General features: G+C 33.2%; 1 protein-coding gene across 1 annotated transcript in view; it reads left to right on the top strand.

Annotated features, from left to right (window-relative positions):
• Positions 1–18,187, top strand: part of LOC115212339 — a 92,582-nt gene that overhangs the window by 40,325 nt on the left and 34,070 nt on the right. The window contains exons 6-12 of the mRNA XM_029781204.2: positions 2,798–3,011; positions 4,635–4,758; positions 9,189–9,287; positions 11,575–12,041; positions 13,716–14,171; positions 15,991–16,182; positions 17,199–17,574. Coding sequence (XP_029637064.1) covers positions 2,798–3,011; positions 4,635–4,758; positions 9,189–9,287; positions 11,575–12,041; positions 13,716–14,171; positions 15,991–16,182; positions 17,199–17,574 — 1,928 coding nt within the window. The remainder of the gene's footprint in view (positions 1–2,797; positions 3,012–4,634; positions 4,759–9,188; positions 9,288–11,574; positions 12,042–13,715; positions 14,172–15,990; positions 16,183–17,198; positions 17,575–18,187) is intronic.

Raw genomic sequence — 18,187 nt, 5'->3', positions numbered from 1 at the left:
ATGATACCCAATACAAAAATTCATATAAACAAACATATGCTAAATATTTCTACTTTCAGTTTTCATCTACTGCCCACTTCTGGATTATAACTATTTTGTTTTCATATCCACTTTTCCTTGCTTGCATGAGTCAGGTGGAAATTATCAAAGCAGATTTTCTATGGACAGGTACCCTCCCTAACACTAACCCTTATTTGATTCCAAATAAGGTAATATTTCTCCATGGCTAGACATGTTTTGCAGATATTGGAAATGATATTCATTAACAATAACCATATGTCACACACAGCCATGTAGTTAAAAAGCTTGCTTTTTAGCAACATGATCTTGGACTCAGTTTCTCTGTGCAGCTCCTTGGGTGTCTTCTACTATAGCCCTAGGCCAACCAAAGCCTTGTGAATGAATGTGGTAAGCAGAAACTGAAAGAAGCTTGTTTTTGTGTGTGTGTGTGTGTGTGTGTGTGGTCACATGCCTGTGCATGTATGTATCCTTACCTTGACATCACATGGTATGGAAGTATCACCATCATACAAGTGATGTTTGTTTCTAGTCTGCCATAGAAAACCTCTGGCCATGGGGTGAGGGCTGGTGACTGGAAGCCATAGAAAAATCTTCCCCAACAAATTCCATCTGACCCATTCAAGCAAGGAAATGTGGGTATCGAAATTATGATGGTGTATGTATGTATAATATACTTTTTATTAGTTAGTCTTTGAGATTGATTGTAAGTTACTTAGCTATGTTGGATCTTTTCTGTTTGACTTTCAGTTCCTTTAATTTTGTTCCAATTGATTTCAAATTTAGTGTATGCTAATTATAGAAATGAAATTTATTTTTGGCATAAATTAATAAATAAAAAGTTATAAAGTTTGAAAATTTTTAGTAATTTTGGCCAATTGTGAGCTACAGACACATTCATGCCTGTTTCCATAGCAACAAACCAAGCAATTGTCTGTTTAACACTACTACTACCACTATGTACCTTATTTCTGAACTTTTGTTTTTGAATTTTTGGTACAAAAAAGTATTAATTGCTTTTTCAAATTTGATATATTGATGTAATTTTTCATGCTGTAGCTGATTTTATTGTTCACTTGTTCCAGTTTGATGAATGTTCACTAAAATTATGTTGCCAATTGAATAATCCCTGGTCATCCACTGACTGGACTGACTCTAAATGCCAAACCTAAACCCTAACTCTAACCTTAGTGTATCTCGAACTTTCACTTTTGAATTCCTGTTATTGTTTATGAAATGAACTACAATAATATAATATACAGTTTGTTTTTCTATAATTTTTCTCAAAAAAATAATTCAAGATTTTTCCTTTTTATATTGCATGTTCCAGTATTGCACATAACTTTATTCATTTGGACTTGTTAAAACTTCAAAACTACTTACAAATATATTGCTTTCATTTTGTTTAATAAAAGTTGTGATGCAGAAAAACCCAGCTTCCAAATCCTGTTTACTGATTGGGTAAAAATAATCAAACTTTAAACCTCTGTAACAGTTTACTATAATTTTGCTGGAAGAAGTGGATTACAATGTCAGATTCAGCATGAAAAATACTTTCAATATTTGAAAGTTTTCACTTAATTTTAAAATTTAAAAAGTGAAAACCAAACAAAAACAACTCATTACATTTATGTAATTCAGCATTCCAGTCTTCACTGAAACACATGTAAGGCTGCTGTTAGTAAATAATTTCAGAGCAAACTTTTCAGCCTTGATTTTCTCTATATATGTACATAGATTTATATATTTATGCCTGACTGGAGGTGACATGAACCTAACCAGCTCTGATAAGCAGATCCTTAATGACAGTTTCTTTGTATCCAAAAATCACAAAGAAGATTGGTACATGCTCAAGTGGCTATGTAAATTATTCCTTGATACCACAGGGCTTTTCTTCCTAGTCAATCTTTGCTATCATTTCTCAATCTTTAGATTTGGAGGTCAGACCATTGTGGATCAGTAGGCTAAGATAGCTATGATGACCAGCAAACTGTAGATTTTTCCATTCCAGTAGCATTCTCCTAAGTGAATTTTGTCTTACAGGGTTGGATAGCTCCACCAACCTTGGAGAGCATCCTGGACCTCCTGAGCCACTCCACTTCTTGATTTTTTTTTGAGGTTGACTCCATTAGCCTTTTCCTTTCTCAAGGCAATGAGGATTTGTGCCTGCAGTTTCTTCCATAACATGCCAATTAACCTATTGCAATGACCTTTACAGATCAACCTTATATTAGCTGCTATAAATATGTGTATATTATTCCAAGCTGAAATCTCATAAGTTGTTACTTAAAGTTTCTGGTTTTTTCATATGCAATAGAATATTTTACTAAAGTAAGCTCATCAACAAAAGTATAAATTTTTTTATCCCTAACAAAAACTTCAAAAATTGAAAATTCAGAAAAGCAATATAAACATGAGCATGGGAGGTATGACTGGGTTTTTAAAAATATGTTGGAGTAAAAGCATTGTTAAATACACTGGATGTTTTTAGTGAGTTCCAGTTGGTTGAGGTATATTGTGAATCAGGATCATAAAGTAGAATGACTTACAAGATGTGACCAGTGTGGTGAATAAAGTCCACAAACCAGGTAGCAGGTTATTAACTTAGAAATTTTGTGCAAATTTGAATACTTAAGTATGTTTCCATGTATATTTATTTCTCATGTTTAATTTTTTTTTTGTATATTATTCTTTCATCATTTGCCTTTATTCATGATTAATATCTTGAAAACATTTTATTTTGATAAAAATACTAGTATTCTATTTGTAATATTTTCAGTAAAAACACTGGAAGAATACGTTAGATTGCAAAATCAATGTCATCCAAGGGTAAACAGTAACAGCTCACTTAACTCAAATGAAACTAAAGTAACTAAAAACGAAAATATTAACACACCATCAGTTTCACAAAATAGGTTTAAAGAACTTGGAGGTTATTCTTCAATTATCAATAAGCCACCAGTATCAAGAGAAAATCCCAAATTAAGTAATGAGTGAGTAATACTGTATTTTTTATACAACTTCATTTTGTTTTCTAAATTGTTTAGTGTAGTCTCTTTATTCATCTGCAAACAAGTAGATTTCATTGCTAATTACTATGCAAGTAAAACAGAGAAGCATCAGATAGGGAAAGTGTAAAAGCTATAAAAATATTGAGAACCTTATGTAGAAGAAAGATTATCTAGAATTAGATTGATACCCCAATGATAACCAACTTTCGTGTGGTACTAAATTCTTATATAAACAAAGCATGTTTTTGCTGGAATAGATGTCTAGTTGTTTGGTGAAAAGCATGAAATGGATTAGAAGACTACAAGTATAGATTGAACATAAATTAGATAAGAGAATGAATTGAAGAAAGTGAGTAGCAAGGAGTTATTCTTGTGGTCTGGCAAAGAAGCAGATACTAAAGGGATTGTCAATGTCCAAATCTCTGTAAAAGAAGTCTCCTTTTTTTAATCACCATATATAGCTGGCTGAAGTTGACATTACACCTCTCCTGGATCCTAAAAGATCTATGATTATTCAACCTGGTCTTAAAAGGGTTTTCAGTTGCCCCAATGCATTTTTGTCTATGCATTGTCCTGTTTGTGCTAGTTGAAACTACATCTACTTTATAGACCATGGTTTCTGTGTTGCATTTTCCCCATATAAGCATCTGGCCTCTGTTCACAATTTATGACTAATATATTTTTGATGATAGGTGTGCAGTTTAATGAAAACCTAAAGTTAAATTTTCCTATACCTATGGACCTGCACAAAATGTTTACTCTCTAGTTTAAGAAAGGCCTTACCCAAGCAGGTTCTTGTATTAAGCAAGAAAAGGGGTGAAGTCCAAATGACTTTGTAGTTGTGGACAAGCATTTAAGTAATACAAACTTTAAACCCACTTGATGACAAAGCCTTGTCATAATAATTGCTGCTGTGTTGAAGACATCTTTATTTGAGGATAGGTTTCGGATCTATGCTTCTACCCAAAAAAGGAGAAAGCAAAATAGATGCTAAAATTTATGGGCCTATCTCTCTGACATCACACATCAGCTATCATGAGTTGGAGCTATCTCCCTTTGAATGATTGCAGCTGTGTCCTAAATAGATCAGTTTATGTACATTTTTCATTCACTAGTCTGCAAGCAGGGAAAATCAAGTTTCCAAAATGAATTTTCTGTCATGAGGATATTGGTAAAAATCTCTCTTTTTGAATTCAAGAAGACACTTGGATTGTGCAAATCTTTTAGGATCGTTGTCCTCTTGGTCAAGCAAAGTTTCACTATCTGCTCCAATTGAGAAATGGCCCAGGTTGCTCCAGCAACTTCCAGTTAATTCTGTATGGTATTCCATCATCTTTTAATCACCATATGTAACTGGCTGATGTAACATTGTATCTCCTTGGGATCCTAATAGAAGACTTATGGTTATTTAGCTTGACCTTATATGGGCCCTCCATGGGTGTGACCTTTTGGTACTTTGCATCAAATCTTAATAAAGTAATGTAGGCAGGCAGATATATCACACTTGTTCATTTATCAAATACAAATCACAAGAAATCTAGTAATATAGTTATATACTTTTGTTACTTATTACAACTTATTGGTTTACTGTATTTTAACTTGTAGTATAAATGGTACACATGGAAATGGATGTTTAGCCTCACCACTAAAAGCTGAAAAAATACCAGAATCTTCTACAAACCAAATCAAGCCAATTCTAGTGGAATGTTGTAACACTGTTACTGAACCAGTAAGTTTTTCAGTTACCTTTTCCTGAAGTATAAAGATTTCTAAGATCAATAACATCATCTAAATTTAATTGATTTAATGAACATTTCATCTTGATTCCAAAATTTTCTACTCTAACACTTGATATTTTACTCAGCAGGCTACATTGAACCACAATTCTGTCATAAAAATGTAATCCTATCATTCCAGTTGTTTAACTCTTAGCCTAAATTCTAGGTGTAATTCTTCAATGTTAGAACTGAAGTTATATTTGTTACTGATATCCATGGGGACAAGAACAGGGGGTGCAAGTGCATCTAAAATTTTTGTGAAGTGCAAAATCAAAATTTGCACCCCTACTTACTTTTCTCTTGTTTAAAAAACAGTAAAAAGTGAACTGTAAAAAGTACCTTGAATTAGGTTTCTTCTCAAAGAACAACTAACATAAATAAATAAATAAACATGACCTTATTTGTAAAAATTTGGTGTCTGAGTTTGCAGCCCCTAAACAAATTTTATTCCTGAGTCAGTGTTGATATCTCACTAAAGCAAATGCATGTATCCTGGCTTTAGAATAGGTACATCATAACACTTCCAGGTGACTGAAAGGCTAATTGCTAAAAGGGCATTGAAAAAACATTTTTGTATATAATTAAGACTGTCATATAGCCTGACTGAACCATAACAGAGAAAAAATGGACTTGCCAAGTTTGTTGTTGTCTAGATGAGACAAATGACCCAAAGTCTGAATAACCAAAAACTTTACCTTTAGGTATACGTTCATTTGAGTGTCTCAGAGAGAAAGACAGTGCTTATAAATAGAGAGATGTCCAAGTGGATATTGAACACAATGCTATGAAGAAGTCAAAATAATAGTTTTAGATGTGTTTCGGTATTCATTCATGATAACAGTTTTAAAGATTTACAACTAATATTGCAGCAAGAAAGTTAAAATTTCAGAGTTGCTGTACACTGCTATGTCTTTTTTTTCTGATGCGAATGTTTGCAATAGGATGGACTCTACTAATGGAACCCAAGAACAGAAATATGGTCTTTTGTCATGAAGAATATCAATCTCACTATCTTTTTAATAAATTAATTAATTTTAAGGTTTATGTATCATACCTGTATTACCTATGATTTGAACTGTAATACTTAGAGCTCTCTCAGTTTTGCATTGCCTCCAAGTGACATTGTCTCTCTTCTGGTAAATTATCAATGTGGAAGTTTCAAATCTCTCTCTTTCTTAGGTGAAATAACCTTGAGGAATTCACATACAAACTGAAGACCTTGCAAATGTAATGGGAAGTTTCAAAGGACTAGCATTTATTGTAAAGAGAAAACATATATAACAGCTTTGTGGGTGTATTACTGCTCACTTTTAATGCTGCATAAATATTAAAAACAGAAATTAAATATAAGGGCAAGTAAAGGAAGAAAAATAAAGTAAAATACTGGATTAAGGGAGAGATCCCAGAAAATCTGTATGAGGAGTGTTTAATACAAACAAAGTTTGTGTGCTTGAAAATAAAAACAGCTAAGCTTGTGTTAAAAGAAATAGATAAATCTACTAGTAAGAGAGCTGATTTTCACTTCTGTTCACATTTTATAGTTGCAATTGGTATTATTGATCATTTCCTTTAAAAGTGTCAATTTTATGCAGAGATAATTCCCTTGAAATATTCCCTCCTTATCCTGGTCTTCATTGAAGATGTGAATTTATTTTGGGATTTTAAAATCTGTGTATTCTCCATTTCTACTGTTATATAGTGATTCATGCTTTTAAGGATCCAGTTAGAAGAGCTAACTTTAAAAGTTCTTTTGAAATCTTATCATCACTCTAGGTAGATTAGATCAAGTAATCAAAGATCCTCTTATTGTTAATCTATTAGTTCCAACAGTCATTGAGTACTTTTCTGTAGCCTTTTTTTGTTTTGGTGTTGCTGTTGTTCATAATGGTTTCTGCTATAGGCACAAAGCAAAACATTTTATTAGGCAAGGTTAAATGCTTAAATCAATCCTCGTACTTGATTGATATTTATTTTATCAACTCTGGAAAGGAAAATTTGACCTTGGTGTGATTTGAATTTAGAGCATAAAGGTATGGAATTGATGTCACAATGTATTCTGTCCAACACCCTAACAATTTTGCCAATTTTAGTTTAATTAAATATGCCTCCTTTTATCATTTTTGTATATATTGACCTTGTGGTACTTATTTCAGAAGCTAAGCATATGGAAGTGTTTTAAAGTTCATTTGTTACAGAATAATGTCTAATTTAGTAAGCATGTAGTTGGAAGACTGAATACTTTATAAGTTAAAGAAGTTCATCTCAAATCAGGACAAACAAATCAGTCGCTTTGTTGCATTGTCACCTTACATTTCTCCGGTTCCAAAAACGTCTAAATAGCCTTGCTAAATAGTTTGCCTTTCATAGGAGACTCTCAATCTGAGGAATACTTGCAGTGATTTTAGGTTTAGTCATCCATGACAAGGAAATAATAGATGAGCCTGGTTGCCCTTCTCTCTTTGTAGTATTCCAAGCTGGCTTTCTTTTTGTTAGCCCACACAAAGGTAAGATGCAAAAGAAGAACCAAACACCAGAAGTACTACCACCTTAAAATATTTCAATAGATATTCCTTTGAGACCAAAGTTTATAATTATGTTCTTTGCTATGAACTGTTACTTCTTCATTATTGTTTTAACAAAGTTCACATTCATGTTGTTAAACTGATGAACTTTTATTAAGCCAGTCATGTGGGATGAATCAGAAGTCTTTCTTGTAATGCATCCAGGTACATAATGGGTTCTTTTGCATCAACCAATACCATTGTTTTTAATGTCCTAGTCATCCAGTTGAATAATATTTTAGTGACTAATTAATGAATTAGTGGCAGACATGTGAAGGAGATATCTAGGTACTTGGTTTAGAGTGTTCAAGAGAATGCTGAAGTTGCATGTTATATAGCAGTGCGCTATGTCACATGGCAATCACCAAAAGTTTTGAGTTGTCAATGCAAGACTTTTCCACTTCTCAAAGCTGTTTAAAGCTATTCTCAAATCAAATATTGTAATGCTTGAGGGAGATTTTGTTTTCTCAATTTCTGTTGTTTCCGCAGAGTGTTCTTATAAACTCTTATTTTTGCTATGCTTAGCTTTCATATGAAAAATGATTTTTCCGAAATGCTTCTGAATTTTCTGCTGTGGATATTTTATCTGCTTCTATATTGTTATTGTGTATTGTCCTATGCAATTTTTGTTGGTTATTTTCAAATGTATACTTTTGAGTGAATGTTTTTTTCCCTCATGCTTTACCTTTTAAATTCATCACTTAAAGTGGATACTTTTTCATTTTAAGCATTTGAGTGTTTACAGTCATGTTGTTTGTAGTTTTATGGTAGAATTGTTTTGTGTTGTCTGAATTATTTCACTTATTTCATTTATATAGAGTATTTTATACTTTTCTTTACCTTTCCAGTCTTCTCTTCTATGTTGGTAACCCTTAATTTTCTATAGATTCAGTGCTTGTTTAACTATGATAGCAAATAGATGGTTAATCTGGATATGTATTAGAAATACCACCAGGAGTTGATATGTTATGATGTTGAATTTCCCTTTCTACATTGCTTATAGCATACCTTAATACATATTTGGTAATTAAGAATGGATTTTCTAAAAGACTATGTAATATTCATAAGAATTAGTTGAAGAATTTTTAGGTAAATTCATAAGCTGAATCATCAATTCCTTGCTGCTGATAAAATATAGCACTGTAAGTTATCATGATGTCCAGTGGTAGTGGTATCTATGATATTGATACTCTCATTTCCTTTATTTACTGCATTACTAAATAAATTTAAGTATTTACTCATTTTTACCATTTTAATTTCTAACTTTGTCAACCAATGTTTGGTTTAAGTTGACTTTCATTATAATTGTTTCTCATTTGTGGGAGCATTTATTATAGCCTTCAAATAGTATTAGGTAACATTTACTTTATCTATCATATTCTTTGTTTCATCATTGGATGCCATTGTTGGAATATTCTCCTTTGTATTGGTATACCTTAAGAAAACCAACAGCTATCTATTGCAATCTGCATTGTTGATGTTGACAGTATATATCCTAATAAAATTTTGTTTAGTAATGTATATAGAATATTTATTTTCTTATATCTTTTTATATCTCCACATCAGGGCAATGGTAAAATATGAGGCTGGCAAGATAATTACTCTGTTATATTCTAATTTGTATTCCTTTCTTTATTTTATATGTTCCTTCTTTTTCATTTATAATAGTATAAGATTGCAATCAACTCTATTGATATCCAACTATTTATCTGGTATCAATTCTGAATTCTCATATCTTGTTAGCATTTACTTTTTGTACATCTTTGTTTTTTCAGAAAATACATCTTCTTTTTTTTTTCTTGTATCATTGTACTTTACAGTTATACCAAATGTTACCTAATATTAAGATTACAATGAACATGACTTCTTCAGAAAGTAAGAAATCTATACACCAATGGTATTTTGAGGTTTTTTCTATGGCAAGTATCCTGATTACTTTAAATAATATTTTCATATTCACATACATAGAAAACATTTAAAAGAATAATCAAGCTATTCTAGTTGCTCTCTGAACTTTCCCTGGCCTAACTTAAGCAACTCTGCTTTCAGAGCATCCTCCTCCACTGCTAAGTAGATGACCTATGTTACAGAAACTGTCTACTACCTCTAAGTAAATCTGTTTTCTGTATGTTCTTAGTGTTTATTGTACCTGCACACCTGCCACACAAAAAGAGTACTTTGTTTACCTTCATGTGATTCCACTGCACCTCTCATGTGTTCATAGCTTACACTGAGTCAGTATGTGGAATTTTTACTTACACCTTTTCTATATATTGAGCAGAACCATTTCCCCAAAAGAATTAGTAATATCTCTGCTTTCCTGCTTACTAGTACTTTGGTCTTTGCTAAATTAACTCTAAATCCCTTTGATTCTTGGCTTTGCTTCCATACCTGAAATGTCTTCTCTAAGTCTAGATTCAGCTATACAAACAAGGTCATCAGCATAGAGGAGCTCCCATGGGCAACCAATATTGAACACCTTTGTTATGACCTGGTAAGAAGTGAGCCCTGGTGAACTCCTGTTTGCATACTAAATTTGTAGCTATACACATTATTGACGTTCATCTTATTGCCATCCCCACTGTAACGTGGCTTGTATGGTTCTCACAGTTGATGAAAGACTTAAGAGACCCTGTCAAAGGCTTTTATATTGACAAATGCCAAGTACAGAAAGCATTCCTGGCACAAAACCAAACTGCATTTCATCTAAGCTAACTCTCTTCCTAATCAGTTGAGCTGTGATCCATTCTGAAATTTTCATAGCTCTATATTTACTTTTGGGTAAGTCATCTCCATAGCCATTAGGTTTGATACTTTCCTGGACAACTTGATTAACTAAACTGATATTTTAAGCATCTGCCTTCATATCTTTGTTTTTATATGTTACTAGCTTAAGGTGACCCGCTCTACGCGGTGAGGGTGTGGTTGTTACTTTCTGTTGCTTCCTTTCTGTTTCTTAAATCTTGCCTTAATTTTCAAAATTTCAAACCTATTTTCCGCGCTTAAATTACAAATCCGCTTCCATTTTACCATGTTTAAAATTTGATTGAAATCGGGGAAAAGGTGTCCAATCTAGACCCCCCAAGTGTCCCCCAAAATCAATAAACGCCCCGTTTTCACAGCAAAGCAACCACTGTAGCACCCCAAAACGTCTCCCAATCAATTTCTCACCTCAAGTTACCTCCTCCTGTAAATTTTAATCACCTTCCAGCCCCATTTAGACCCCTTCTTACATAAAAATCCAATTTGTATCAACATTCGCCTTCTTCATTTTATAGATTAGATTAAAGATAACCGCCTCTGCAGCAACACAAAAAGCCACCATTATTCAAACAGCGCAACTTTCTATCCTATAAAACTCAATTTTTTTCCATATTCCTCACCATGGCAACCAAACGGTAGCCCCAAGTGACTTGCAACCCTCCTCACACTATTACCCACCCCATTTTACTCCCCAGTGTAAATTTTCACGCCAATCCAACCCTATCTACCACCCTTTAAACCATTCCCATACCAAAATGAGACAAATAACCAAGAAATCAAACAACTTTCTCACATTTCAGCTTTATAGCTATTGCTTATATATATACACATATATATATATGTATACACATTATATATATATTTATATACACACATATATATATATATATAAATTAACACAATATATCTGATTAATAATATCTGTTATGATTGTGCGGTGGTGGGCAATAATAATACACCGTTCTAAAAGACCTGTGGCAGGAGTTTTTAAATTTTTGTGGCTGTCAACGCTTTCTCTCTATAGATACAGACAGACGTACAGTGAGAGAGGTGGTGGGAGAAAGAGTGACAGAGAGATGACGAAGGTGGAGAGGTAATGAGAGTGGAAGATGTCAAACGTCATTATAGAGTGGAGGAAAGGAAGGAAAGAAAGAGATCGAGGAAGACACTTGATTTAAAAGATCCTGAGACAGATTTTGGTGGTTGATGGGGGAGTGTGTTGCATATTTCATGGATAGAACCTAAATTTGAAGATAGCTGAATAAATAAATATCAGCCACACTTCAAATTTAATTGATTGTTAATTAATTGTTCAACTCCAAAGAGATTAAATCCCTGATAAATCTGAAATTAGTACTTGAATTGGAAATAAAAGAAAATAATTTATATAAACGTATTTCATTAAATATATTTATTTATTCATTTATTTGTTTTCTTATTCAGAAGCATAATCTACAGAAAATAAAAATATTGACCGACAAGATTAGAGAAAAATTTTTCCTAATTCCTACTGCAAAAACAAATGACTCTAATCCAACATTTTCAAATATGTTTAAAATTGAGGAATATAAATGGAAGGTGCATATTATATACACTGGAGATGCTTGTGAGACATTTTCTGTGTCTGTTATCTTTGATTTTGGCATAAAACGTTTACTTTCTTATCCAATTGATTTAAAGATTAGCCCTGCTGAAAATACTAAAGGTGTTAAGACTTGTTTAAAAGCATCTACAAATACTCAGTTAAATGCTACTAAGCCAGTTGATTTAATGACTAAATACAAAATCCCTGAAAACTTAGTGTTGAATGAACACAACACAGAATTAGCACTAAAGAAAGACAACTATGTTGAAACGATGCACACTTTACTTTATGCGGAGGAAACTGCTTGTCAAAACATCATATCAAGGTAAGATGTACAATGTATTGGCATAAAGTACTCTAGACAATTCTCTTTTCATTACACATTACATCTGTGAATTTTGTTTCAACTTGACTCTCCCCACTATCTCTTGATACACAAGTATACATCTTAATTCTTCTCTGAAAGGCTCCCTTCAAGTTACACTTAATATTTCAAATTCTTTCTTGGATGTGATGTCTACTCTCAGGTAAAATCTGCTTTCTCTCTTAGACATTAGTAATAAAAACTTCTAGTTATCTATCCCAAAGTTTCTCATCACCATTTCTCTATGTTCATTTGTTTTCTGTGTTACTCTCCAACCATTATCAGTGGTTGAACTATTTTTTATTCTTGGTAACTTCAATGCTCACAGACTTTTTCCTTCAATCTTACATTCTTCCCAGATCATAGGTACCCAACCTGATAAAAATCTTCCTTAAACTATATTCTGTTTTAAAAGTGAGATAGTGGATAGTATACTCCTTGTAAAAACAAGGCAGAATGATCAAGTCTTGAATGTATATGATCACAGATTTACTTGAACATTGTTAAAAACTGCTTGTGCATGTGCCAAACATTTTACTTCCTTGCATTGCCTGCATCACTTAGTCTCATCATTTATCTGTGTTCATGATAAACTTACTGACCTTATAAACAGCCTTGATCCCACCTTATCTTTACTTCTAAACCCAACTTTCACTCTGCTATTACAGTCTTTGCTACCATAAGATCATCAGATCTGTAGATAAGACAATTCACTTTCCATCATCCATCATATGACACAATGGTCCCTGTTCCCTGAACCCACTGGTACTGCAAGTCAGCTAACTGATCCGAGTTTCAATAGTTCTGCACTAACTTGTTTTGCCAGCAAATGTGCTTCGTCTCTGATCCATTTGAAGCAACTAAGCTGGTAACTGATACTATCTTCCTTAGCATGTCCAACACCATCCTTCAACTCAACCAAATCCCACAACTATAAAGTCCCTTGTTATTCACTTACAAATATCTACAACATCTGAAGGGAGACCACCACCAGAAAGGTAAAGGCGGCCTTAACTTTTGCCATCCAGATTATAATCAAGCTTTCTAATCTCATGTTGGTAAAGATCTTTACTAACTTTTCGGAATCCCTTTACCACTTCTTAAAGAAATGGTCTTGTAAGTAACAATCTTATTGATAGAGATACCTCATTTGTTACCTATTTTGCTGTTAATCTTTACTGAACTCCAACAACAATACTTTTTCCAAACTCTCCTTTTACAATTACCTGTATTGCCACCAAATCTTAAAATTTCTTTGATTGCTTCTAATCAAGATAACTTGATGTTGACAGTATCTCTTCCATAACTAGTGCTGTTCTAGAAATAGAGATGTCTAATATTCAATCTTTTCCTCGATATAAGGATCTGTTCCAGCCTATGGAAGCATACAGAACTTTTTTCAATCCTAAAATGGTTAATCCCTCTCTGACTGATAATCATTAACCTATCAGTCACATTATTAAAATCTGAAACACAATGGAAAATTGTAAATGTGATGGTTATTGTTGATGTTACATAATTACTTACTAAATTTTTTGTCACATAATACTGATATGTAGCTAAATGTTACTTCTCTATTTATTGATGAAATCCTAGAATTATGAATGACCATTTGTTTGTTTCGTTCCCTTTCAGATATAATTTTAGATCTGAAATGAAGATTTCCTGTTATATTAATGATGCTAGTGGTACATTTTTCTCTGATGTTAACGGATCGTTGTTTGGCATTGTCGATTTCTCTGCTTCACTCTTACATGAAGATCCAGATAATTTGGTTTCCAAATACTGTGAAAGTGTACTTCTTTCTTTGACAAGTAACACAAATAAATTTTATGAAATCCCCATCACCAAGAAAACAAACCCTCCATTTGTTGGTCTTCAACAAGGTACTCTTTATTTGACCTTTAATAAACAGCATGTAAGAGATTTAAAACTTGAAAATGGGCATTCCTTTGGTGTAGAAATTCATTTCAAGTTAAGCAGAGGAAGGTTTTTAAAGATGCATCATGCTGTAGATAGTCTAATATCTACAGAAATTGTTTTTCCAAGCACTTCTACCATTCCTTTAGAAAATGAAAACCACAATTACAGGTATGTTTTTTTTTAATCTAAAATGCATTTTTTGTCAATGTAATTAATTAAATACTTTATATATAACTAAATTTTTTAACCCTAAATAGTTTGGTTATATATATGGAATAAGTCACATATTGGTGCTAAAAAAATGTTATGGTTTCATTGGGAAAATAGCATCGTAATTTGGAATATTTTCTGATATAAACATTAGTCATGTGAAAGTTCTACAACTGTTTTGAAATTTTTAATTCTCTACCAATAAAAGAAAAGTGATATGTTCCATATATCTTCAGCACTTATAAAATAACTCACTTTATTTATATACATACAGTGTCAAAGAGAATATGAGGGTGTGTGTGCATGCACGTACGTGCATGAGTGTGTGCATCTTTTATCTTTTACCCATTTCAGATATTAGACTGCAGCCATGCTGGGGCACTACCTTGAAGAATTTTAATCAAACAAATCGATCCCTAAGATGGTTAGGGTTGGAAATGGTCCAACATCTTTTTCAAAGCAACGACAAACTGGACATGTCTATTCACTTCCAACAATAGAAAGCAACTGCCATATTTCATTTCATAATGGCTACCTCTGATGAGCACAGTGTTACATAATCAGACTGTTAGCTAACACTCTATTGAATCCTTAACATGAAACTGATTGGTAAGATCAGTTGTAAAAGATATATATATATATATATTGGTTAATGAGAGAGATGGAAGATACTAGAATTTTTATTAATCACTGCAATTGTTTCAACCCATCTAACATTGATCCCTCACAGGTGAGAATGTGTGTGTGTTAATAATAACACCTAGAAGAAGATGCTTCTTTTCCATTCACCAAAGTGAATGAAGCTATGGCCAGGAGAAACAGATGCCATCGGACAGTATTCAAGAGTCATCAAGTGTTTTGACCCTGAACCATAACACCCTCCCGTTGGTGAATAAGTAGAAGTAGCCAAATCACTGCTCATCATCTCTTCCTGGCTTCCAGCTTTAATCTTCTCTCTTGATCTATAACCAGCAAGAGGCTCTTCTGTTGCCTCACCCAGTCTGTGCTCAGACATCCTTTGCTCTTTTCCTCTCATTCCAGTGGCCATAGGCATCCTCCATACCAACGGGGCAAGGAATCCCCTACAGCCAATCTCAACTTAGAAAAGCCATGACTGCCATCCCTTCTCCCTGCAATCCTACAGGAGGCTCTCATACTTGGCATGCTTCAATTCAAAGCCTTGGTCACCCCTTCTTCCCATGGAACTGTAAGCTTGATCAGGATTATTTTCTTGGTCTTTCTAGGCCATAGAACTATATCTGGCCTCAGGATTGTATGGATGACCTGAGGAAACTGCAGTCTCTCATTCAGATCCACTTTCATATCTCATGGTTGGGATTCATATAGTAACCTATGTGTCTTTTTTGCCATCTTCACTGGCTTTTCTCCTTTCATGAACTTATTTGCTTCTGTTGATTTCCCCTGATGATGATGTTTCTTGAACCTTTCCTCTTCTAGGGTGTGAGTGTGTTGCAAGCACCTTGTCATGGCAATATATGTATAATTGATGTACCTAAGTGCATATGGTGTGTTTATATATGTCTATATACATATGTTTGAAGACATCTGTACTTAGTTGTATTTGTAATTTTAAAAAAACTGTCCAATAAACAACCATGATTGTTCCTAAAGATTCATCACCACTTTACCATCATTATAATTATCTTCTCTCTGGCTTATACAGGAACCTCACACCATACATATATTGTATAATTTTATTATTCATTTATATATACAGATGAGGATAAGATTTCATCTATTTCTTTTCTTTTTGTAGTGATACACATCTAAATGAAGACCAATTATATGCTGTAAAGCATATTCCTTGCAAATGTACAGACGCTAGGCCTCCATTTGTTATGATTGGTTCTTTTGGCACAGGTAAAACTGAAACACTATTATCTATAATCACGAAAGTTGTGGAAAATAATTCTACTGCAAAAATCCTTATCTGTACACATACAAACGGGTAAGATTTTTTTTACTCACTTTTAACTTCAAAATTATGTTTGTTACTTATTTTTAGGTATTTTTCATAAGCAAGTCTTCTGTTTCATGTGATTTCATTGTATGAATCAACAACCATATAGTTATATATGACTTCATTCAAACATTTTTCAGGGATTTCAACCACAAATTACCGAAAAACACATTAATATATTTTAAATGAATTTTCAGCTGCTAGTTAAAATTTCTTGGATCAACTATCAGCTGAGTGATAGTAACACAACAGAAGGACATATGGAGAAGTAGTGAGGACTGATTTCAAGAACCTGAGCCTCACAGTCGAAGTAGCAAAGAACTGAAATGACTAGCAATACATAATGCTGGAAAAGCCCTGCTCAGTCATGCAGTTGACAGTTATTGTTTATGTGTAGAAGCAGATGGGGGAGCTCTAGCCCAACCTAGCTAGTGGTTTCTCGTCTATAAGTAGGCAAGAGCCCAAAATGTTTACCATATTATATTTTCTATTTAACCCTTTAGCTTTCAGATTAATCTTTCAAATGTAAAGCCTGTTTAATTACATTGTTTTAAATTAATTGTAGAGCATGTAACACTGAGATTTTGAATGATGCCCCTGTTTATTTTTAGAATGACTTTGTAGGGCATGTGTGAGAGGTCAGTGCTCGCTGGTTTGAGTATAAAACAAGAAGACAATTTTGGCCTGATATGGCCGGTTTAAACATTAAAGGGTTAAATTATATCATTTTAATTATCATGTCATTTTTATAAATGTTCAACTTGTCCTCATACTTGATTGTATGTAGCCTGTCACCAACTCTCCCTCCTCTTTATATTACTTGTTTGTCCTACCTGTACATCTTTCTGCCTTGTTTAACATATTTTATTGTAACTTTAAGTAGTTGTATCTAATAAAGAAAACATTTATCATCATCATCATCCAAATTAAATGATTGTCTTTCAATTAAAATATTTTGCTTATTCTAAAAAGATGGATTTCCTTTGTTTTTCTTATTGTAACAGTGCTGCTGATATGTTTATCATCAAACATCTACATAAATTCCTATCCAGAAACAAAAAAACACTCTACCTGAAACGTTTATATTTTGAAGGAAGGAGACGGGAAACTATTGACCCAGTGGTACAAAAATATGTTATTTTCCCATCAAAAAATCAATTAAAATCTGATATAGTTGACCCTCAGTCTATGCAGATATTAGTAACCACTATGGAAATGTGTCATCATTTGATGACGATGGAAATTCAAGGTTGTTTCAGTCATATTTTTGTTGATGAAGCTGCACAAGTTTTTGAGAGTATGGTTCTGATACCACTGAGTTTAGCTTCTGAGAAGACATGTGTAGTGCTATGTGGAGATCCTAATCAACTAGGACCAGAGGTAAATTTCAATTACTATTTTATTTTGACTTGAGTTACATTCTTCTCCCATATTAGTTATTATTTAAATGCATTTTTGCATAAATAAATATTATAGCCACCAATATCTGAAAGAAATTGTGTGTTGCTAAGTACCTCTTATGTAAGCATATTTCTAATCCTGTATTTCTAATTCATATATCATGTTTTCTATATACAGGGTGGGGAAGCAAAATTTACAATATCTTGAGGCAGGGATTGAAAGACAGTGTATGACCAATTAGTTTATTGAGAGTCATGAGAATGTATTTGCCACAAGAAAATTTACATAATAGAAAATATTTTTATTCTATGTGTCCTCCTTCTTTCTCATTAATTGCCTTCACACGCTTCCTGAAACTTGCACAGGTGTTCCTCAAATATTCAGGAGACAACTTCTCCCATTCTTCTTTAATAGTATCTTTAACAGAATTGACATTGCTGTGTGATGTTCTATTGGTAGCATGTTCTAAAACGCCCCAAATAACATAATCCAGAGAGTTTAGATCTGGGCTAGAAGGCGGCCATAAACATGATTCCAAAAAATTGCTAAAGTTGGATTTGCAGAAATCTTGTATTTTTCTAGCTGTGTGGGC

This window comes from Octopus sinensis, linkage group LG5, assembly GCF_006345805.1.
Source record: "Octopus sinensis linkage group LG5, ASM634580v1, whole genome shotgun sequence".
In the NCBI taxonomy this organism is placed as follows: Eukaryota; Metazoa; Mollusca; class Cephalopoda; order Octopoda; family Octopodidae; genus Octopus; species Octopus sinensis.
This window is presented reverse-complemented; position numbering and strand designations above follow the sequence as displayed.